Source organism: Phalangium opilio, unplaced genomic scaffold (assembly GCF_054372755.1).
Source record: "Phalangium opilio isolate 3A_F unplaced genomic scaffold, DU_Popi_V2 ptg000042l_1, whole genome shotgun sequence".
In the NCBI taxonomy this organism is placed as follows: domain Eukaryota; kingdom Metazoa; phylum Arthropoda; class Arachnida; order Opiliones; family Phalangiidae; genus Phalangium; species Phalangium opilio.
The window spans coordinates 8,845,792-8,870,165 of NW_028324166.1; the positions used below are offsets into that span (position 1 = coordinate 8,845,792).

General features: G+C 34.8%; 1 protein-coding gene across 2 annotated transcripts; it reads left to right on the top strand.

Annotated features, from left to right (window-relative positions):
• Positions 1–445: 445 nt before the first annotated feature.
• LOC149679008 (uncharacterized) lies at positions 446–3,952 on the top strand. Of its 2 annotated transcripts, XM_089837221.1 has the most exons (7): positions 446–525; positions 588–654; positions 798–959; positions 2,835–2,994; positions 3,056–3,285; positions 3,345–3,664; positions 3,723–3,952. In XM_089837221.1, exons 1-7 carry the CDS (start codon positions 452–454, stop codon positions 3,940–3,942), a joined length of 1,233 nt encoding a protein of 410 aa, XP_089693347.1. In that variant the 5' UTR covers positions 446–451; the 3' UTR covers positions 3,943–3,952. The 2 variants fall into 2 exon arrangements, with proteins under 2 accessions (XP_089693347.1, XP_089693348.1); XM_089837222.1 differs by lacking the exon at positions 446–525 and having other exon boundaries at positions 604–661.
• The last annotated feature ends 20,422 nt before the right edge of the window (positions 3,953–24,374 follow it).

The window sequence follows — 24,374 nt, forward strand, 5'->3', positions numbered from 1 at the left end:
GGAAAATATATAAAGAGCGATTTGACAGTATCACGAAGGGTTTTGAAAGTAAGGAGGTTAATGTACGCGTCGCCGAGATGTCGGCTGCCACTGCCAAATATGAGAAGGTTTATCCAGATAGATTTTACAAATACAGGTGAGAAAAACAGTAATCAATAATATTTTGCCATTTTTGAATATTAAGTTCTTATGTCAATTGAGGCTATTTATACTGATAGTAGCGTAAACAAAACAGCAATTTGCAAGTGATTTTTCACTCATAAAAATGCTATTTTTATATAATATTTATGAGAATAGATATCGTTACCTTAGTTTTAAATGCTCATGAGAAATTTTAATTTCAAAACAGATTTACTGAAGAAGCTTACGTCAATTTTGGAATGATTGCTGTAGGTACCGATTTAATGTTTTTAGAACAATAATTCGAAACATGTTCTTCGCTTTGCAGGAAATGGAACAGTTCCCACTACAATTACAGAAATTCTCTTTCGCGACGGATTACGCGCAAAGAATTCATAACTTAACGTACGAATTTTAGCTTGCAGATATTTTCAAATTTATATAATACGTAATTCTATTTTTCACAGTCCACGTTTCACATCGATAGATTATTTGGACGTCGTTGAGATAGTTAAGGGAGACGAATCAAGAGTGGTAAGAGGTATATTCCTTAGCTTCGCATTTGAAAGTTAGTTTTGAAAAATAACTAATTAGCCACCTTCATAAAAATACCGCATTGATTTTTGTGTTTTAACGTTATATATTACAAAGTAATTAGGTACTATACACATTTTTAGAGTGTAGACGTCATCGTTACCCCGATCGACATCAGCGTCTTCGATAGGATGAAAATATTTGTGTCCAGTGGAATCTTTGACGCCACCAAAACCATTATATTGTCAAGACCGCCAAAAATATCACGGTCGACTTCGTTATCTTTCTTGTCAATGGAATTTCTGGTAAATAATCCCTTACAAAAATGTTCTTTAGAACTCTTTAGAAAATTCCATGGGAAATTTCTTTAGAAATCTTTAAGGGGTTCTTTGGGAAATTGGGGAATATGGGCCTCTTTTTCTTTGGAAAATGCTTTGGAAATATCTTTGGAATTTTCTTGGGAAATAACTTTGGAATTTTCTTGGGAAATAACTTTGGAATTTTCTTGGGAAATAACTTTGGAATTTTCTTGGGAAATAACTTTGGAATTTTCTTGGGAAATATCTTTAGAATTTTCTTGGGAAATATCTTTGGAATTTTCTTGGGAAATATCTTTGGAATTTTCTTGGGAAATATCCTTGGAATTTTCTTCGGAAATATCTTCGGAATTTTCTTGGGAAATATCTTTGGAATGTTCTTGGGAAATATCTTCGGAAATTTCTTGGGAAAGATCTTTAGAATTTATTGGGAAATATATTTGGAATTTTCTTAGGAAATATGTTAAGAATTTTCTTGGAAAATATCTTTGCAATTTTCTTGGGAAATACAGGGAAGATTATGGGGTAAATTAATTTAGCCCTCTAGAAACGAGGATAGTTCTCACATGCAGAACCATATCCCAATGCAGGGAGTGCAGTTCTTATATGCTGAACAACACCCGTTATAGCGCGGGCACTTCTCGCATGCAGTGCGAAACTGCGTATAAAGTCAGACATTTGATAGACTTAAAACTAACCGAAAACGGCAGAAAGTTTTAACCTTGTGCAAATGTATAGGGTAATAAGTGGGTTTTGGAGGCTTCAATGACCAAGCAGTAGATACAGATGTTGTTGTTAAGTTTAATAATGTATTTTCACTGAGAGTTTTTGAGTACCAGAAACGCGTTTAACCTAATTTTATCTACAATATTTTTTTAAAAAATATTTATTTGGGACTCTAATTATGCTCGAAATAAGGATGAAACATGTCACCAAAGAATTAATTTTAGGTTAGTTTTACTTTTCAAAAGCGAAAGTTTCGACTGCCAGCTTATACTCCCTGTAAATCTAAACATAACGATTTCAGTTACGCGTATTTTACTGTTAATTTAATGTATCCTTTGCATAAACACCTCACGGATTATTAAAGGCAAAAAACAAAAATAAATAAATATGATAAACCATTTCAGCACTTGCTGAGCCTTAGCTACGGGACAAGCCTTCGTGAAACGTTTTTAATTTTTTAGCCATCAAATCAATGTCTATGTAGGTAAACTTTAGCTAAACAATTTGGGTAAAAATATTTTGTTATAATTATATGTAAAGCATAATTGCAAATATATCTGGCCCTTTGAAATTCATCTCTAGAATTCTTAATGTATTTCATTGGAAAATAAACCCCAGACCTTCTTTGGAAATTCTCAAGATTCCCTTAAGAATTTCGTTTAAAAATATTGCATAGACGTTCTTTGGAAATTGATCTCAAGAATTCTTTAGGAAATTCCAAGGAAGTCTTTGGAAATCGTTTCATTAGATAATGATCCCAAGGGCTCCGTAGGCTTCCAAAGAAATTCCTTTAGAACTCTTAAGAAGATTTTTTAAGGGTTTGGAAATTTACCTCTAGAATTCCTAAAGAATTTCTTTGGAAAATATTCGTTATACCTTCTTTGGAAATTAATTTCTAGAATTCCTAAAGAATTTCTTTGGAAAATAATCTCAAGACATTCTTTGGACATTTGTCTCAAGACTTCTTTAGGAAATTCCAAAGAAAGTCTTTGGGAATTGTTTCTTTAGAAAATGATCCCAAGGGTTCCGTAGGGTTCCAAAGAATGGCCTTTGGAATTCTTAAGAACATTTTTGTAAGGGATGTCAAGACGTAGATTCACCTTATATCTCGATTGATCGATTAATTTTCCTTTACAGCCTGCCATATGCATTTGTCTTTTTGCTATTGTAATTTCGTTTCTTCTGACGCACAAAATGGGGTACGCTATTCTCAAGAACCGAAGATATAAATCAGGTCGAGTAATTAGGCGATATCTCAAAGTCTTATGGGATGTCTTTTCCATATTTTTCGCCGAACGTAAGTAACTATAAATTCTGCTCGAATAATTATTTTCCGTGTCATCTGTTCTATTGCCTAGCTTATCCCGGGATATTGGAGCGTATTTCCGAACGTCTCGCGTACGCGTTTTGGTTAGTTGGCGTCACAATCATCGGGTTCTTTATGAGTTGTTTCCTCAAGTCTGAGTTCTTCAATGTGAAATATATGTACATCGACACCATCGAAGATCTTCAATATATGCAAAAACACGCGAATGTTCAACCCCTTATGCTCAAAGAAGCGTTGGTTTACAACTATCTTCAAAGAATAGTTAAATCGGAAATAATAGTAGTTGCGGAAAAGAAATAAATAAAAGTTTTATGTTTTAGGCCAGTAAAGATGAATCGTTTGACAATTGGATGAAAACCCAATTAACGGAAGAGAACTTTTGCGAAACCTTCGATCTAGTTACAATGCCTATTTACGAAAAAATTCTCCAAGGCCATAAATCGCTGATCTTGAGCCAGCAGCTCTTGACTTGGTTTTTCGGATACGCTCTGTCGGAAAACACCGATATGATGGCAAAATTGAAAGACGAATACGATGGATTCTATTTTTCCGAAAAGTCTGTTAAAAACGATATTCTAGTAGCTCCCGTCAACTCATCTTTTTTCACCAACAAAGTTTTCCAAGAAAACTTCATGAAAGGGTACAACAGAATTATTACGCCAATTTTGCATTATACAAACGCGTTTAATCACTTGCAGAATGTTGGTATTTTTGGAGACGAAAGCGATAAATTATCTCGATTTCACCAGCGATTATTCCATGGATTTTGTAAAATGGCATCGACCAATGAAAACCGCCTCTGTTCTCAGTATATTCGCCTTGTCCGCGGTATTTTACATCATTCTGGGTGCGCAGACGTTGTGCGCAATGGTCTTGGCAGTCGAATTGATTCTAGGAAGGAAAGCCTATCAAATATAACAAGATATGAAATTCGATCTTATAGGCGCGTTGCTGAAACTAAATTTGTAGAGATGTTGATTTGAAAGGAAAGTTTCTCGGCTGAACTTTTATGTCTTAGGGAAAAGAGCGTAGAAAACAATATATGCCTATATTTTAAAATGCATGTGGTTAGGGCTTTCATCTAGCAGCAAGGGGTCCCCACGTCCGATCCCTGCATCACTGAATGAAGAACCTTGGAACATGCCCTTCTTCATAGAGTTTGTAAGTTCTCTTTTCAAGTCGAGTCAGCATAAGCTTTATCTTTATCTTTTTATTGTATTATTTATAAAGTAAATTAAAGAGCACGTATGCACCAATTTATAAAAAAACTAGTTTTGTTCGCAGTCCTTTAAAACTGCATTTATACTCAATCCCTGGACAACACAATGACTCTTTCAAACCCACCAAGGGTTTGTATTGCGTAGTTCAAACATGTGATATGATTCGAAATTTAACAAAAAAAGTCCAGTATAATGTGGCACTTCCAAATAAGAAAGCTTGCATTTTCATGTTTGAGACCATCTACAATCTATTCTTGTAAAAACATATGTCGAATATTTAACGCAAGCAAATACAAAATGAGTTTTTAGCATTTTAATTATACAGGGTGGAACAGATCAGACGAACACTTATTTCGCGTATAATGTCTCTGTACTGCTCGTGAAATGAGAGATGAGTCATTGTGATTACTACACAGGCAGCTCAGGAACATGTACATTTCGTGTAAGAACTATATCAACTTAAAGCGAAAGGGGTTTGTGAAAATACGGTTCTTCGTTATACCGTTGTTAATAGGTTTGAAAATATTAATTTTTTAACAATCAAGAAATTAACGATAAAAAACTTACATAATTTCGGAGGGAGGTTTCTTATATTATTTCTGGAATGGGTAATTAAATGAAATCTTTGAACGTTAATTCCAAAACTATAAAAACGCTATAAAGATGTTTTTCATAGGATAAAAATCAACCTAATTAACTCTATATTACTACTAACCAGAGCTGTGCTAATTAGCTGGCAACTAGTGGTCGGCGTTTGGACAAGATAATCCACAGAATTTTGGTTAATCAGTTATTCATGAATAATAATCAGATAATTATTCGTGATTACATTGCATTAATCATAGACTTCCCGTGGATAATTTCAAATTATGAATAAAGATAAAACAAACAGATATTATCCTATCCAAATGCCGACAACTACTGGCAACTAATTAAATTAAAATTAGCAAATGGCTAAATAATTATGACTGATTAATTAGCTAATTAGCAATTAGATATGGTATCTAATTCTATTCAATTAGATATTAGGCATTTATTTTCAAACCAATTAATTACAATTACAATTATTATTTTCTATTTTCTTATTAATTACCAGACAATTATTATTTTCTATTTTCTTATTAATTACCAGACAATTATTATTTTCTATTTTCTTATTAATTACCTGTCTAATTAAGGTAAAAAAGAAACCATAAGTAACAAATAACTCTAGAAAAGTGCTCATGTATTTCCTACTCCGCCTTTGATAATGCAAAGATTAATGTCCTCGAAAAAGGGGTAAGGAAGTCGTGTTACTCTCGAAAAATGAGAAAAGCTTCAAGCCTTTAGTCATGCTAAATTTTGTGTCATTACGTCATTTTCCGTCCACAGTTTCATATAATGGACTCCGGAGTAGTAAATCCATGGAAACTTATTATTTCAAGAATGAAAAATTTTCGAAACTTCGAAATGGGGCAGTTACGATTTACTTCAGGGGCATTTCATTAACGAATAAATTCTTGCTCGTTTTGAGGGGTTGAAAAATTAAAAGAAGCACGGAGATTTTCCCATCCTTTCATATCCAAATAGATGAACCATGATGAAATCTAATCGCCTAATTAGCCAATTCTAAATCTAATTAATTTTTTATTAGATAAATGATTTTACGATGCATACTGATTAATTATAATTACTTCTCAATTAGCACTAAGGTAATTGAAATTTAATTACCATTTTCAATTCGTAAAACATGCCAATCAAATAGAATGTTAATTAGCTAACTAATTAATTAGCACAGCTCTGCACACAAAAAAAATTGAGTGTTTCTTTGGAGTGAAAATGGTGTACTTTTTAAATACACCTATATAACACCTAACATTTTCACATGAATAACAAAAACGGTGTTATATTGGTATTTTAAAGGTGACCATTATCTACGACAAAAACGCTAAGTTAATATAGGTGTAAAATGTATCTAGAATTACTCCTTTTTCTCAAAAAGGGTGTTAAAAGGGTAGATCTCAGACTTTAAATTTTATAAACTGGTATTTTTAGCACAATTCTGTAAATTTTTTATTTCTATTTATAGTTAAACTGTCTCATACAATAACGCGAGAGCGGCAAGAGAGGCGAGAGAACAATTTCGCATTTTTTCACTGATTTATGATTATTATTAATATTAATATGAAATAGTTTTGTGGACAATTAATATTTAGCGAAATGGAAGTTTCAAAAGAGTGTAATTCAAGAAAACACTTTTTTACAAATTAAAAACACCCGAAATTGAGTTTCGTCACCTTGAGTTTTCCGGACAATTTAAGGTGTAAATTCGGTAATAAAAACCTTTAAAACACCGTTTGAAATTAAACATGGAAATTAAATAATAATACTGCGGGATAGAAAATCAATAACTTGTTTCTTAAATGAGGTCTTCCGTTTCTGTTTTAATTTTGAAGTCAATCCAAAGATTATAAAGTCAAGGAAAAAGACTTAATTGTTCGTATTAAATAACAGCATTTTTAAAGATGATATTTTCTTTAGAAAATATTTTTATCCCCGAGTAAAACGTAGCTAAGAAATTGGTGATCAGGTGGTATGGTAGCTTTATAAAACCTGCTAAATGTGTTATGTGACACTTTTAAAAGCGTTACGCGGCATTCTTAAAAGTGTTACGCGACACTCTTAAAGGCGTTACGCGACACTCTTAAAGTTGTTATGCGACACTCTTAAAAGTGTTATTTTAAGCTCGCAAAGGTGCTGAACAACACACATAAAAGAGTAACAATTATCTTTTAGTACGAAAGACGAGTTGAAAAGGTGTTAAACTGCACCTCTGTTGAACAATTTCCATTCTTATTTTCGACACCCATTGTTCAAATAAGTGTGTTTAAATCCTTTCAGCTTAATATCTAAAGAACAGTTTCTAAGTCTACCTTATTTGATATTTCCCATAAAGTTTTATAATCATTGTTTTGACACATTGCGTCCCGGGTTTAACATTTTTAATCCAATCAAACAAGGTTAATTTATCGTTAAGTGCTCACGACGCCCACACTCTGCGTATACGGTCCAAAGTATCGGTTATCGGTTGAATCAGAAGTGAGATGAGACTAGAAGTGAAGGGCTCTAGCATTGATAGTAGATCCTGGCACTAGTGAACAAATTTGAGGATTTTATGCCGCTTCCCACGCGCCTACACTACTGAGAAAAAATTGGTCGAGTTCCAAAAACATTTCCTATCCCCTTCCCCAAAACCTAAAGCGGCCGAACACGGACGCGGCTAATTGAATCTAGTTCGGCCGTCTACCACCGCGAGCGTCTCACGTTTTGGAGGGAAAACTCAGAAACCGCTACTAGTGGGCCAACCGTTCTTGTGTTATCAAGAATATTCACTTTCGCCGAGTGAAGAATTTGGTTAGCTCAGTACTTCTGGTCTCATCTCACTTCTGGTTGAATTAATAGTTTAGAGAACCCATATAATAACAAAATTTCTTCTGCACTAAAATTTCGTGATTTTGCGGATGTAAATTTGAACTACAGACAAACCTTTCATTAAAAATCCATAAATATCTCAACAATTTACTGGAACATGTTTATTTACCATAATTTAAATATCAATTTATCTTTTTAAGCATCATCTTACAATAATAACAAGGGATATGTTATGGATTATGGCTTATTTCACCTATCCCTTATAATTAGATAAGCCTTCAAATCGTTAAATAATGTATCACCTTGCAACTCTGTTATTATCAGAGAAATTTTAGCAATGAACAGTTAAGTGTAGTCATTTGAGGCTATTTACCACTGTTTGAAAACCGCCTAAGTTGCGGGAGTTTGGTCAAATGGGACCTCCCAATTATGGTTTCGGTCTGTTTCAAATGTGGACCAATAAAAACTACTTTTAAAGGTGTCAAAACACTAAATATTTTTGAGTGTACAGTGAAAAGTATGTGTAGCATCTTTAGTGAGTGTAGCACGATGTGGTAAAGGTGGCAAACTGTATTAAAATCACGCTGTGTAATACAGGCTTCCTACAATATTTCACGCCTTTTCTGCAGTATTTCCCACTTCGGTAGTTCAAATTCACGCCATTTGAAGAATATTGGAAGAACATACAAACACTTAAAGAACACCTTTTAAAAATATTATTTTTAAAAGGTGTAAGAAATAGCTCAATGAGGCGTAATAAATGCGTCAGTGTGAAATATTTTTAAGATGCAGTGTTAAAAATTGTCTATTTAACACTTTCAGAGGTGTTGTTTAACATCTTTAAATTGAGACGAAAGGTGCTAAATCACACCATTTAAGAGTGTAATATTCCATTTCTGCACTATTTCACACTTCAAGCCAAAAATGACGCCTTTTGAAGAATATTAGAAGAACATACAGACACTTTAAGAACACGTTTTAAATATATATGGTTTTTAAAAGGTGTAAGATAAAGCTTTATAAGGTGTAATAAATGTGTCGGGAGAAAATATTTTTAAGACGCAAAGTGTTGAAAATGGGCCATTTAAAACCTTCAGAGGCGTTATTTAACCACTTTAATGGTGCTGTTTTTGGACCCGTCAAAATTAAGACAAAAGGTGCTAAATCACACCTTTGATTTTAAGAGTGTGCTACTAACATTATGACATTTATATATAAAATCATATGCCACACGAATATTTAAAGTAAACCTATTTCTGACGGTTGATTTTACTATACGTTTGCACCATCTGAAAGCGTAGAATATTACGACTTATTATAGCGTTTAAAAACTGCTAATGGTTTTAGTTTTTAGAATAATTTATCCCAAAAATTCATAACGTGGTTTATCTGTTCACTAATAGTGAATACTTTCACTGTCAAAATTAATTTAAAAGGAAACTTCATTTCCAAAACATTAAAACACAACGTTTTCAGTGTGACTTTAAGGTTACATCATAACCTCAATCTGAAAGTTATTTTACTAGCACATGTGCAAGATGTATAACCGTTAAATTTAACTTCTTAAACCGAGACGTTTCTTTTACTTTATCGTTTGAAAAGTGTAAATATTTGTCATTCAAACACAATGAAAAATTCACCGTTCGGACTGTGAGATACAAGATTTTTAATATTGCTATCGCTGAATAATATATATTTTGGAGTTCAAGAGAAGCGACATCTATCTGTGCTTATTTTAATGAAAACCCATTTTTGAGCCCCCACATGTACGCCGAAGCAAAGAGAATATTGGTATATTCTCTTTGGCCGAAGAGACCATATGGTTACTCATTCGTACAACTGGGTACCCGGGTGTGTGAAAACCTCTGGCGACATCTCTCGGATATGTGTTAATTCCCATGGGCCCCACTTGTAATGTGAAAAACCCAAGTACCTTACAAGTGGGGATTTTTTTAAAACAATTAATTTAGGCTCTAATTAGTCTAATTATATCATTTATCTAATTACTTACATGTGAGGACTTTAAAATGTCCCTACATGTAAGTGGGGTCCCCACTTGGTGGGTGAAAAGATTTTCAGAATCCCCACTTGTCAATCGTATGCAGACGCAATCGAACCTGTCTTAAAGAAAACGTTTCTTTACCTTCTGTAAAAGATAATGTTTCTGTGTGAAATTAATTACCGTCTTTTCAAGGGAAGAACAAGCTAGACTTTAAAAAGTACAGGAAAAAGTTTGGTAAAAAAGGTCACAGAAGTCTTTACTACCGAAAGAGGAATGCTGAGAAGAAAGAGACGACAGTTTAAAATAGTCGATGATCCGTTTAATTCAAATAACGACATTAACGTTTCCATCACTTCAACGAAGCACTTTGAAATTAAGCTGAGAGCCGTAAGTGAGCCACAAGATGACGGGATCAGCTACAGAGTGGCAAAAGGAAGTACACTAGAAGACACACAGGCACAGGATACGCTTGCGGCACAAAGAGCCGGGAAGAAAAGCAGAAATAAGGGAACAAATGCCGAAACGGCAGTCGACCAAAGTATCAAGGAGCCTGGAAAGTTTTGGAGACGGTATACACTGGTGAACCGTCTCGACGAAAATGATTAATGTGTGTAATAAAGGAAATACGTACTGCTATCTGAATGTCATAATGAGAATACAAAAGCGTCTTTGTTTGGACCAAGACCGAAAAAACCAACGATATGAGTGAGGTTTATCAATTGACTGAAGTTTCAGATATTGAAATTTTTCTTTAAGTATTTTTAGTAGTTTAATCACTATTTAATTAAATCAACTGATTTTTCTCTTAATCGATCTATTCCCTCTAAATTTATTCAAAAAATTGCATATCTCCGCTTTTTCAAGAACAATTCCATTTTCCGAAAACATTTTATCATGAAATTTATTATTTTGAAGGGAGTACGTTTAGAGGGATCAATAATTAATATTTGAAATATTCTACTGAATTTCTAAGAAGAGCACCCATACACTGCAAGCACGGATGACCGCAAAATTTTATATCATATCTCGTTTAGAGTGAATTGATTTATGTATTAATTCCCCTGAAAAGAATATAAAATGACATTGTACGGTACTGAGAATTTTTTCTTTTTATGGAATCTTTACACTAACCTTCGGTTGTTTTTATGCTTATAAAATATTTTTCCCGTCCATGAAAGGAGAGCTACCTACTAAAAGGTACCACATGGGACAAAGGTTGTTCCTTTTCCTTTGATAAACGACATTATTTTATTAGTCCGAGCAAAATAAATTACTCTTAATCATATTTTATCTTCTCAACAAATTGTAACCGTTCAAAAACATTTTTTGGTGCAAACTGGAAAATTTCTCAAGCCACTAACATTTAAACCAATGTCCGTCAAGGTGCTTACAAGTTAAGGAACATCGATACGAAATCCCTTCAAAATAATTAATTTCATGATAAAATGTTTTCGGAAAATGGAATTGTTCTTGAAAAAGCGGAGATATGCAATTTTTTGAATAAATTTAGAGGGAATAGATCGATTAAGAGAAAAATCAGTTGATTTAATTAAATAGTGATTAAACTACTAAAAATACTTAAAGAAAAATTTCAATATCTGAAACTTCAGTCAATTGATAAACCTCACTCTTATCGTTGGTTTTTTCGGTCTTGGTCCAAATAAAGACGTTTTTGTATAATATCTGTCACTTCAGTCTTAAGGCAGTAGTCAACTCTTAACAGGCTGAAAATGTCATTCCCCGTCCCTTTAATCTAAGGAACCAAAAATGCTATTAGTTAGCGGTTTTGAGTAAAATATGGCCAAATGGTAGTATTAGTCCTCCACTGATTTTAAAAAGTTTATAGTCGTTTCCTATAGTAAACGAGGTGGGCAACACGATGCCGTCGAAATTTTTCACCGCAAATGTTTTTTTAAAAAAAAAAAGGTAGCACATATTACTTATGGTCGTTTTTATATTTGATATTTGGGGCGCATACACATGTTTAGATTATGTTTGGGATATTTTAGGTTCAGGTTACTTTACGTTAGGTTACGTTCAGTTTCTATTAATTTTGTCCTCTTCCAAAATATTGCAATTTTCATATAGTATATTGGCATATTTTGAAAGGGGGGGAAAAACTTCAAAATCATTTGCGGTAGAAATTTTTAACGGCATCATGTTCCTCACCTCATTTACTATCAGAAATGAGTACAAACTTTTAAAAATCCGTGGAGGACTAATACTACTATTTTACCTAAATATAAATCGAAATAATCTTATTGATAATGATGGCACGAGATTTTAGTGAGTAATAATTAAAATTAATAGCCTTTTCAAAATCGTAAAATTATTAACTATTTAATTTCGTAGAACTGTTTACTTCTTAAATAAGTGTGTTGAGAAAGTTAGGTGTGTTAAACTTTACAAAAAAAGGAATGTGCTCTAATCTATTTAAGAACCTGTCTGTAAAATCATTCGTGCAATCAGCCTATGTAAATCCCCTCTAAGAAGATCATGGGTGCATTGATTATGGCTAAAAGAAAGGCAACCTACGAATGGCTAAAAGTGCGCCTCTTTTTAGGGTAGAAAGAAACTAAAATACCATTTTTTTTGGAAAATTTGTGGCAATAATGAGGGGTAAAAACAAATCCAATTTAGTAAAATTTTGGAAAAGGGGAAATATATTCAGTTGATAAAACTTGACAATTCCAAAAACTGGTGAACATTTAGCCGCTCATAACAACCTAGCCTAACATAAGCTTAACCCTGTATCTAAACCTAACATGATCTATTACATCATAAATCAAATGGGTCTTAGGTTGCCTATTTATACCCTTGATGATCTATACATATTCTTGATTATTATAATAATTTGCCCTAAAATGTTAAACTTACAGTTTTGGAGACTTGGGAGACCACAAAAATCCGAAATTGCGTTCTAACATATGAATGCTCACTGAGAATAGCCAAAATAAAATTAATATATAATTAAAAATAATGAAACCCTGTATACCTCATATGGAAGTGTTGACTGCCAAGGGAAAACACTTTTTGTCATCTTTCCAGTAGTATTTTAAAGTGTAAAACCTAGGGATAGGAACTTAGGATATGTTTCTAGTATGAAACGAAGCAGACTATATCAAATTCCAAAACAGAGCTGAAAATCAGCTTTTTTTATAATCTTAAAGGACGAAAGACGCTATAAAGAGTATATTGCACAGGCTTACCAAAATTCAACTTAAGCCTTGGCCAAAACAAACGTCGAAAAATTACTTCAAACGATATTAAAACCTCTATTAACTGTAATTATTTACCTGAATAACTTTTTTAGACGAAAATTGGACCTGATAAAACAATTTTGGTTTTTAAGGGCGTTAGAAAATCCAAATAAAGGTGTTAAAGCTCGGATGAAATATCAAAAAATTAATTAGCGTTGCCTTACTGTCGTCTGCTATCATAGCCCACTCGATCACGCGCATCACGACGCAAGCTGCTCGCGGCGTTAGCGCTCGAGCAGCGCAGCGGCCGGGAGCGAGGATCGAGTGGGCTATGCTGCTATGAAATAAACTTTCTTACTGTCGTCTGCTATGAAATAGGGAATTCGAGGCATAATTAATTAGTTAAATTACAAAAATTAGACTTCATTTATTTAAAAAATAAGCAGGTAAGTTTCTCATTTAGTAAATGCTTGTTAATTTGAAAGTATTCCGAAAACTAACTTCGCTGTAGTTTTTCCGTATCGCCTATGACAATTTCCCCAAAAAACCGGGTAAAATGTAATGCTTTTTCTATGGGACGCTAACCCTAAAAAGGTGATTTTTTGGTTTAGCATTACAAACGGGTATCAAGTCATATCTACAAGGGCCTACCGGCCCTGTAGAATACGCAACATTGTGTAATACTTCATTATATCTGACCAACCTATTATTGTTTTAAATGTTTTATGGAGTTTTCATTTAATCTGTATCTTTTGACATCAGCCAGTCACCAGCGGACGCTGACCGATTAAACCACTCTTATACTAAACGGTGTCTCCTTAATTTATTAACGATTAACATTACAGTTGTCCTTATTGAAAACTTCATACAATCAAATTATTCTATTTCTTGTTGAAATTCGTTCAAGATTTAACTTTAGACTATTCTTAAGAGTTAAAATCTATGGCATTTCATAAATTGGGTTTGGACATGAGTAGTTTTTGAAAAATCTGCGCCCGTAAAATTTCACGTCCTCATTTTTATGAATTTGGGCTCTGATTTGGGGCAATTTCTTCTACATCTTTAAAGAAATTTAAATCTCTTCAAATCCGATCGAACAATCGTGACCCTTTGCTTCTCAATTCTGCGCGTCTATTTACAAAAGACAGTAATGATACCGTGTTTGCATTAAACTCATTAGAATGTTACATAAGCCAAATGTATTTTTCACGCAGAGATTTATTTGTTCTCGAGAAAAACTTAGCTTTAAAATTTTAATATTATAATATTCTATGTAATGCATAGTAATGTAATTTTCGCGAGATTGGAAAATATATTTCACTAATGATCCTTATCACAACATTTCAAATTTCGGGATAATTAGCATTCCTGATAGAAGGCACTAAAATAAGCAAATTTGAACATTTATATGTTAAAACCCTAATGTATTAAAAGCAAATATGTTTGCAATTTTGGAAAAATATTTGTAACGCTAGAAATTCTTATCGCTTTGTTCTAAAACTTGGGTTAAATTAGGTTTTCGTATCATTAGAGTAACAAATCTGCTATGGATTTTAGACAAACTAAACTTGCTTCTCTGAGATCAGTTACCTTAGTAAAACGGATAACGTGGAAAGACTGCTATCGAAAGCAAAGACTCGAAGCCCAACAACGAGACTGTGAAATACGCCGTCTTGGGTTCTCTCGTAAGCTCACTACTGTAGCGCATCCGCCTTGTTCTCGTTCTCGTTCTCCTCGAAATAACTTGGAGTCTGTCCGCAAATATTTCATTTAGTTGTAGCCTAACCTTCTTTGAAAACAGCGAAGCTAGTAGAGTTCGGCATTTTCTATCCATTACCCACAAATTGGTGGATAACCGATTATTTATGAACAAAGTGGCTATAATACGATTTAACAAGTAAGTTCTGTGGATAATTTTTGAGTATGGATAAAGATAAAATAACGTGGATAATGCCGAGCTCTAGAACCTAGTACGGAGGACGTTAAAAAGTGTAAAACATCCGGCTTGTTCAAAGTTGATTAAAATGACCATAAATTTAACTCGTCGCCTTATTTATCGGGACATTTTTTATTACTTTTCATGCGGACATTATTCCATAAAGAAAGGTTCTTTAAATTCCTGGCCACCATTTAAAATGATGGGAACAAATCGAACCCAAAAGACCATTCAGTTCGTCTATAGGTTAAAGGAAACCAGTGCACTAAATATTTGCGAAATCGGTTGAAACTTGCGAACTTTTTTGCATAGAGAAGATTTTTTATATTTCTGGGCGCCATTTATTAGGATGGCGGCGGATTGGAAAAACCTTTCTTAGAACGCGCCTACTACTTATGAGTAACGTTCCTGCAAATTTTCAGCTTTCTAGGGCAAGCGGTTTGGGCTGGGCGTTGATAATCAGTCAGTCAGTCAGGACTTTATAGTCATTATTACGAAACTGAAAATGGACAACGTTTTCTTTTACTCAACCCGATCTGTAAGTATTACACCAGTCTTCGATCATATATTGAAGCTTTAATATCAATAGGAAAAACAAAAACAAATAAAAAGCTTTATTAAAAATATGTTTTATTCCTATCAAAATAAAGTTTTGTTTCTTTACAAAATGCAGTATCACGACAATTTTAATAAAGAGAGCCCAAATTCTGCAACGAATTTCTACACTGAGAACTACATTATGAATAAACTGAATAACTGCTGTAACATCAGGTATTTTAATTTTTTCTTTTCATTTAAAATTGAACATTTTATCATCTACACGTCGAGAAGTTAAAACATTTTAAAATGCGATATAATTTCATTTTCCAATATATTACTGCATAAGATTTTTTAAATTAGCGTTGAGCCTATTTTAGGGCAGTATTCATCATCATTTTCATAAAATAAATCTTTATGGGCATTAATACAGTCGAGATACGGAAAAAGAGAATTGTTCACTTTTCTTCTCAATCTCAATGAAAACATTGCGCCGATGTAATTTTTCCTTTCTCCGATCCTCACGCCAAGACTGAGTATGGCGTGCGAGACAAACAAAACACCGAGAACTGTGCAAACCGTTGAAATATGTCATGTAACCATAGTCCCTCACATTTCCAATCAAATACTCTTTTCTATTCGTGTTAAAAAAATTTGAAACAATTATACAGTTTGGGAAACTGTATTCGTCTTTATATATATATATATATATATATATATATATATATATATATATATATATATATATATATATATATATTTGGCGTGAGGATCGGAGAAAGGAGAAATTACATTCTTTACGCGAACTACAATATTTTCAGACTGCTACGTGTATTTAAAAAGCTATCAATCTGTTTGAAACGAACATTCGTCTCCTAAAACTGAGGATACGAATTTTCAACTACTCGATTGCGTTTCAAAAATCACTATTCACGCAGGTCTAATATTTTCTCGGTTTTTAATAATACTTATCTCTTCAAATATCATATAAAATCTGCTTGATAAACTTTTTATGCCTCAACGAAACAATTCCCACACGAACGGGAATGCCTTAGACAAATACCTAGGCAGACACTGACTTAAATCTTAAATATTGTACTATACATATAACACTGGTTTCTAGTACTAGGTATATCACCCGTGAACAAGTTAAAAGTCGTTTGGCGGAACAAAATGATCCAGTTTCTAAAAGTTCAGAATATAATTATCTCTCAAGAGGAATCCACACTGGAGTAAGTTTGGATTATGTTTATGACAAAAACGACACAACGCATTTCGTCTATTTAAAACTTCCAAGAATAAAGTTGTTAAAATACCTCGGAGAAAACAGTCAGTTTGTTTCAGCTGGGAGATACGTGCTCCGTCCGGAGGACGAATAATAAAACTTCCATCGCGTTTTGAGAAAACGTCGATGATTCGATTTTCCGAATACCACTTCATTCAGTATATGAAGGGGAACGCTAAAATATAGAAAACACTACATCAGGGATAGATAGACTTTTTTAAGACGGAATGGGTAACTGGGTTATTCGGGTGCGCGTCCAAGTCCACGACCCCCTTACCCGTGACAGAGGGATATAAAAGAAGAGGCGGGTCTTATTTTTGTTATGGTGTTGTATGTATATCCGGGTCAAATAAACGTCGTCTGCCCCTTCGTCTGCCAAGTTGGAATGGGCTCGGATTGTAATTTTTGAAATAACATTGTTTAAAAATGGAAGTTACGCAAGACATAGGGCTTGCAAGTGATAAAAAACGGGGAAGACCCAAGAAAATTAAAAGTGAGTTAGAATTGAGTAAAAGTCTTCATAGATATTACAGCACGAACAGGTTTTAACCAAACACTAAGCTCACAAAACTCCTGCCCATTCACTAAGCCTTGGTTAACTTCATGAAATTCGTTTACAAAATCATGAGGATAGTAGACATGCTTGGCTTAAGAAAGAATTAGCGAACACTTTTCACCCTTGCAGATGTACTCCAAATCCAAAACACCGGCACCAAATTCACAAACTACCTTCTTAATTGCTATTAAAAACAATTCCCGAATAATTACCGGACCCTAGCATTTAGACGGCTCCATTTTGAGCCCCTGTGAAGACGCTTATCTGTACAACTATAGCCCACTCGATCCGCGCTCCCGTTATAGTGCGAGCAGCTTGCGTCGTGACGCGCGTGATCGAGTGGGCAACGCAAGAGGGGTCATAGTCATGGCGACAGAGGTAAACAGGAATTACGTATTTTTGGCCCTCCTTGTCAGCAACGTCACCAATACGTAGTTTTAGTGAGCCAATAAGATAATTTACGTTTTTGGTTACGTGTTGAAGGAAGGGGCATGAGTCGGACTGAAGTAAAGGCCAAACATTGTTTATTCCGTCTTAAAAAAGTCTATCTATCCCTGACTACATAATGATAAAAACTGTTTTTATCGTTTCTTCATTTTAAGACATAGTTTTACATCACTTTTTAGCTACATCGTGAAAGGATTATCTACTATTATTTTCATTTTGAGTGGTGTGAGAAAATTCAATAATTTCGCGGGCTTTAGATGTTTTAAATAGGCTTACTTTGTAAATTGGAATAAAATCAGCAAAATTGAAGCTTGAGATAAATCCACAGTGGGAGTAAAATGATTGAATAAAGTAGGGCTTAGAGTGCAAGATCATAGTGTCTATAGGAGGAATGATAGAACAATATGGCTGGAATTATGCCCAAGTCCAAAGGTCGTATAAGAAGTAGGATAAGGGACTAGAAGTAAAGAGCTCTAGCATTGGTTGTAGATCCTGGCACCAGTGAACAAATTTGAGGATTTTATGCCGCTTCTATCGCGCCTACACTAGAGAGAAAAAAATTGGTCGAGTTCCAAAAACATTTCCTACCCCCTTCCCCTCAACCTAAAGTTGCTGAACACGGACGCGGGTGCTTGAATCTAGCTCGGACGTCTACCCCACGAGCGTCTCACGTTTTGGAGGGAAAATGCAGAAACCGCTACCAGAGGGGCAACCGTTGGTGTGTTATCAAGAATATTCACTATCGCCAAGTGAAGAATTTGGTTACCTCAACACTTCTAGTCCCTTATCCTACTTCTGGTCATATGTATTGTAACCACGCTTGCGAGATTTGTAACTCGTCCCACGTGGCCATAAAAGCCTTGGCTAACACTAAGAATAACTACTCTGGTTCCTGAATCCTTAGGTTCAATCATACCTTTATTAAACTAAATCAATTACTAAATACCGACTTGTATTTAATAAAACTTAAAAGAGTTAAACATAATCACTAATAACGGATGAAGTCCAATACTAGGGCGAACTACTACATCCTTGTAGTGAAGAAAGACTGACTTAATAATGATAAGCAGTCGACGCTTATATACTACGGGAAAGGTCAGAGGTAACACAGGGTGTTAATCCTCTATGTAACCTTACACCCCTGGAGTAGAAACTCAGGAGGTCCCTAAATTATTACGGAAGGTTACAGTATGTAAAATTATTTCATGTAAAAGGTAAAAACAGCAAAAATTAGGACATAATAGGTGCAAAGTGTCAAATTATATTCAACAATTGTATTCTTATATTAACACAATAACTGCAGTAACCGATTTCTTTGTTTCAAGATTATCCACACCACTTTTATGCTTGCGATGCAGATGCCATTATATATACGGAGTCGTTATTTTACTACGCCTCATCATTATACCAAAGCTGGAATATTAACTTGCAACCCTGTAAAAAATGGAATCGTTAGCCGTGAATATAAAACATTTTCCGTGCAAGGACTCGACGATTCAGTCTGGTTTTGTTTAGTTTTAACTATAATTCTGATTGCATTCATATCAACACTATTTAAGGAGCTTTACTTGTCAGATGTTAAATCCAAATTGCAAAATTTGGCGGATATAATTTGGTACTATGTAGCAAGCCTTCTAAATGGTAATTTCTATCTTTGAGAGATATATTATATAGTTTTAGTAAGACTTGAATATAGTAAAATGCAATAAGAACTTCTTATCACTTGGTGAAATAGGGGTAATTTACTTTGGCTTACTGACTTTAGCCATTTCAGATGCTTGTTTTTATTTAATCTCTACGGCTGGTCACCATAGATATTAAATGAAAATTTCGCAAACCAAAATATGCTACTGAAGCATAAGTTTATAAGATATGTTTCATAGGTATGACACTACCTACACTTTGTAAAGCTAGAGACTTACAGCTCGAGCTAGTTCGAGAACGGCAGGCGAAAATTGACTACACGTGGTTTTGGAGTTCATGTTCCATTTTAGTCTTGACATTTAAGCCTTTGACAGTGCACCACTAAGCGTCGCTTTACAAGAATCTATGGCGTTTCACCTACGTCACTTCATGACAAGCTCACAGTAACCATTGACAAACTTATGGAACATATCTTATGAACTTATGCAGGAAGCTATTTACATTTCCATGGGAAGTTTTACGTTTATCCGTAGTTTAATACAAGTTGGGAAAACCAAAATATTACCTCTCCGAGCCGAGACGAATTTACTTTCTAAAAGGTCCACCAGCCAGTGAGAAAAACCGGAAATACGTAGTTCAAATTGGCCATATGTCTAATCAGCGCCACTAGCGGATGGTCTGAGAACTACTCCCATAGAGACTAGGTATATTTAAGAGGGTTTGCAGAATTATAGCCAGGTGGCTCGAACGCCGCGCCATCTGACGGAAATTCTGCAAACCCGCTTAAACATACCTAGACTCTATGGGAGTAGTTTTCAGACCATCCGCTAGTGGCGCTGATTAGACATATGGCCAATTGGCGGGATATTGCGAAGGTCATTTGTAAAGGTTTAATCGTTTAACATTTCCCTGTGTATCCTCATAATTCTAATGAGGACCTAATATCTATCACTTAATTGTGTATTTGACTTTCGGCTCACTCTGAACCGTTAAAACCTCTTGTAAGAGGACACGAAACAAGGTCAATTCTGGTTTAAATCTAGGGTATCTTATTTCATAGCCCCAATAGCTTCAACACTTATAGAGGGCCGAAGTATTAAAACCCATATTAAGTAGTGAAGTTAAAAGTTGTGTTTACACTATAAATAAATGTAGTAAAGCTGAATTAAAAAGTAAACACCAAATTTGAAATGTTAATATAAAAGATGTTCTTGGAACATTGAGATGAAACAGAGCTTTATAGCTACGCAACTACTAAAAGAATCGTAATGCCGAAAATTATTTAAAATATTTCCATTTAATATTCTGCTAAAAGGTAATGTCATCGTTTAGTAAGAGATCTTATCATCCTACTCGCTTATTATTAACTTTGATAAGCGTGTAGTGTTTCGATTCGGATGCAATCTTCATTACTCGTTCTATATAAACTCTCACTTTTGTCATTACATAGAAAGAAGTTTATCTTAAATAATTAATTAAATATAACTGATATTAATTATTTTAATCGTCAGTTTTTTACGTTAATTATAGTTAAGTCGGTTTAAGAAACTTAATTCCTAAAATAATTTTAAACATAGCTATCTTTAACGTTATACCTCTAGGGAACACCTATATCAGAACTTTTGTAAATTTAGGGTATATAAGGCGATTGATTCACATTAAGTGGTAAGAAAATGCGCAATTGCGTGAACCTTTGGTGGCGATCCCACCTTAGGGAGGCTAGACGTTACTCGTAACCCTAGCCGCTCGCCGCGTACATCTTAAGCCTAACGACGATGATGGAGTGGAAGCCAATGTTACAGATTGGTGTCTATGTGGTATAGACGAAAGACCAGTAGATGGTGGTGTTAGAAGCCAATGTTGTAGATGGTGGTGTTAGAAGCCAATGTTTCAGATTGGTGTCTATGTGGTATAGACGGAAGACCAGGAGATGGTGGTTGTTAGAAGCCAATAAATACAGAGGGTGTTGAGTGAAAGAATCTGCGGTCAGTCAGCAGATGAAGGCGTAACGACTAGTCAATGATTGGCGTTAAATAAGATAGATAAAGTTTTTCGGAATTTCTGTGTACTGCGAACGCGGTCCGGAAATTGCGAACACGTTTGCTCCGACTTGCCAACTGCGAACGCGGTGACAGACACACACACAGACAGACATACAGACAGACAGACACACACACAGACACGTCCAGTGTAAAACCTCTCCGTGACGTCATCGTCACTCGGAGAGGTAATAAAATCAATATAAAATAGGCTTAACAATAATTTTTGTTGAGTTTATCTTTTTACCTACAGGGTACGATATACAAACAGCATATTTCGCCACTCGAATAGCTATTGGTAGTTGGATTCTTATGAGCAGCATCATAATGAAAGCTTATAACGGAAACTTAAAAAGCGTATTAGCAACAGACATATCAAAATATATTGACTCCATTGAGGATCTCTTATCAAATGATAACCTTGTACCATTAATTTCGCAAGGGTCAGCTGCTATGGAAAAGGCAAGAGTGAGTAATTTAGAGTAATGTCCGCGCGCCCTGTCAACGTAACTCTGTTTCAAATTTTGTGAGTGCCATATCGAATGGCATAACATGATATAATTAATTACAGAGAGGGTTTTTTTATTTATGTGATATAATTAGTTATAGAGAGAGATTTTTATTTACGGGAAAACATGATATAATTAATTACAGAGAGAGTTTTTATTTATGGGAAAACATGATATAATTAATTATGGATAGAGATTTTTATTTATATTCAGTCGGAAATTTAATCAGGTGATTTTTCTCTTCGTTATGCGAAAGGGAAAACAGCACCATATGTGGCTTGACCGGGCTTGACCAATTAAATATAAGTCACTTTTACCAGAAGTAAATGAACCAAAGTTATCAAAGAGTGGATAATTAACCAAATGCATTGGCCCCGTCGAGGGGGGTTGAAACATTGATGCATTTGTTCCCCATTTTCTACTGAGAAAGGTCGTGCAATGGTTGATGGGATACTATCTGACGCGCCATCTGAGAGCGACCTTTGGAGATCGGGATTACAAAAATTTGACGTCTGCTATTGCTAGGCTTATCTCTTTATGCAGTTTTCGATTTAGTCTGGGGCTGTAGATGAACTGAATTCATTTTTAAATGGAAGGGAATTTGCCGAAAGTTATTTTAGCATACCTTGCGAATGTTAAGCGGCCTTTCGTTCGTTCGAGACTTGATTCGTACCTAAAACTAATAGATTCTGGTACTGCGAAAAGGTATGTGGAAAATTTGGTCGCTTTGTACAACAAGCCTTAAATCCAATGTAAGCCTCAAACGCTTAAAAAAAGAGGAAGACCCAAAAAAGACCTGTTGAACGACAGTTTGCCACTTTGGAAGACGATTCTGAAGTTAATATGCCTAGTCAACCCATACCAAAATGTTATGAAATCAAAGCTGAAATTAGAACGTATCGTTCAATGGCAGAATTAACTGTACAATACTTCAATGAGGCGAAAAATCAAAGGTCTAATTTCATTACTCAAAACAGTAGTCATGATGAAGCTATGGTTTACAATGTCATTTTCTTCAAAGGCTAAGCCTCTTTGCTGGCCGAATCTTTATTTTTAAGAGCAATTTCTCCTATTTTACACGTTGACGCTTTATTTTTAGTTACCACTTTGGGCAATAAATTAAAATTACATTGTGTATTCAGGTTTTTAGTTCTTTCAATTTCATTCAGCCAGGTTTCGTTGCCAACTGTTGAACAAACCCCACCTATGAAGGCCGCCATTTTAAATCACTCAATCAGACTCTAGTCTAAACTATCTCGACCGTTCGAGGGCGCCCTTTAAAAACGGCACGATGGAAAGACGTGACGAAAAATGCGAAAGAGGGTCGGGGTCGGGAGGGGCAGTGAGCACAAAAATAGAGGGGACTCGAAGAGACCAAATACTCCGTCAGCCCCCCTTTCAAAAACGTTACCAGTGCCAGTGGCTCTCTAAGAGCGTGGCGCAACCGAGAGAGAAACAAGAGTTCCAAGGAAACCCTTACAATTTTGTCGCGCTTTCTAATGTATTTTAGCAATGTATAATGAACTCCATATTGATATAATAGCAAAGGATAATTATTACAAAAACTATATTTAGGCACTGTATAATTAATGCCTTACTTATATACAGTAACATTGCTAATTAATATTGAAATCGTATAAAGAATATCTCCTCAACAAAAGCCGAGATACAACAAACCCCAAAAAATCCTTATTTCTCAGCCTGCTACGGCTACAATGACAGGGAGCCGAACATAAAGAGGTCACACAAAAGACACGTGTCCTTGGAATGACCCATATTAGTTTAAAACACGTTTCCGCACAATTTAAATGAGATCATAGTGTTTAGCAGACGGCATAATGAATTTTAAACATTTTAGGATTGTCTGAGACAAGGACTAGGCAATATCCCCGTCGGCGTTACAGCGTCACTTTCGGCGAAAATGAGCCAAATAACCATCAAACCGAATTAAAAATAACGATGAAACCGAATTAAAAAATTAAACACCGTTAGCGGAATGCAGTGAGCAACAAAAAATGTCGAGTCCGCACGTTTAATTACAGAAATTCAAAAAATAACAGCGAAAACATGAGAGTGGAGGTATTTTTAGTAAGGTCTCAAACACAGTTATAGAAAAGCCCCGTCATGAGTCCCGAGGAACAAACAATACGAGCTTTTCCAAGACCTATGGCAAAACGCTGCCAGTAGATAAAACCAAAAGACGGCGATAACACGAAAAATAGTTTAAATCACTGAAAATTAAGTTTGATTACCGTTAACGGAAGGCTTTAGAAGTCGTTATGTGCAAAAATCAAACGAAGCCAACTCGATCACGCGCTCAGCAAAAAAAATCCTTATTTCTCAGCCTGTTACGGCTACAATGCGGCTCTGGAGCAATGAGTTAGATCTCTATGAGATAGATAGAGTTACAATTCAAATACTCGCGTATGCGTATTTTATTTAACACGTTTAAAAACTATCTTGACAGCTTGTTACACAGATTATAGCAGCAGACGTTAATAAAAAAAGTTCTTAGGGTGGCGCCACCCGTATTTGATAAAGATTCATGCTCGATAAAAGGTGTA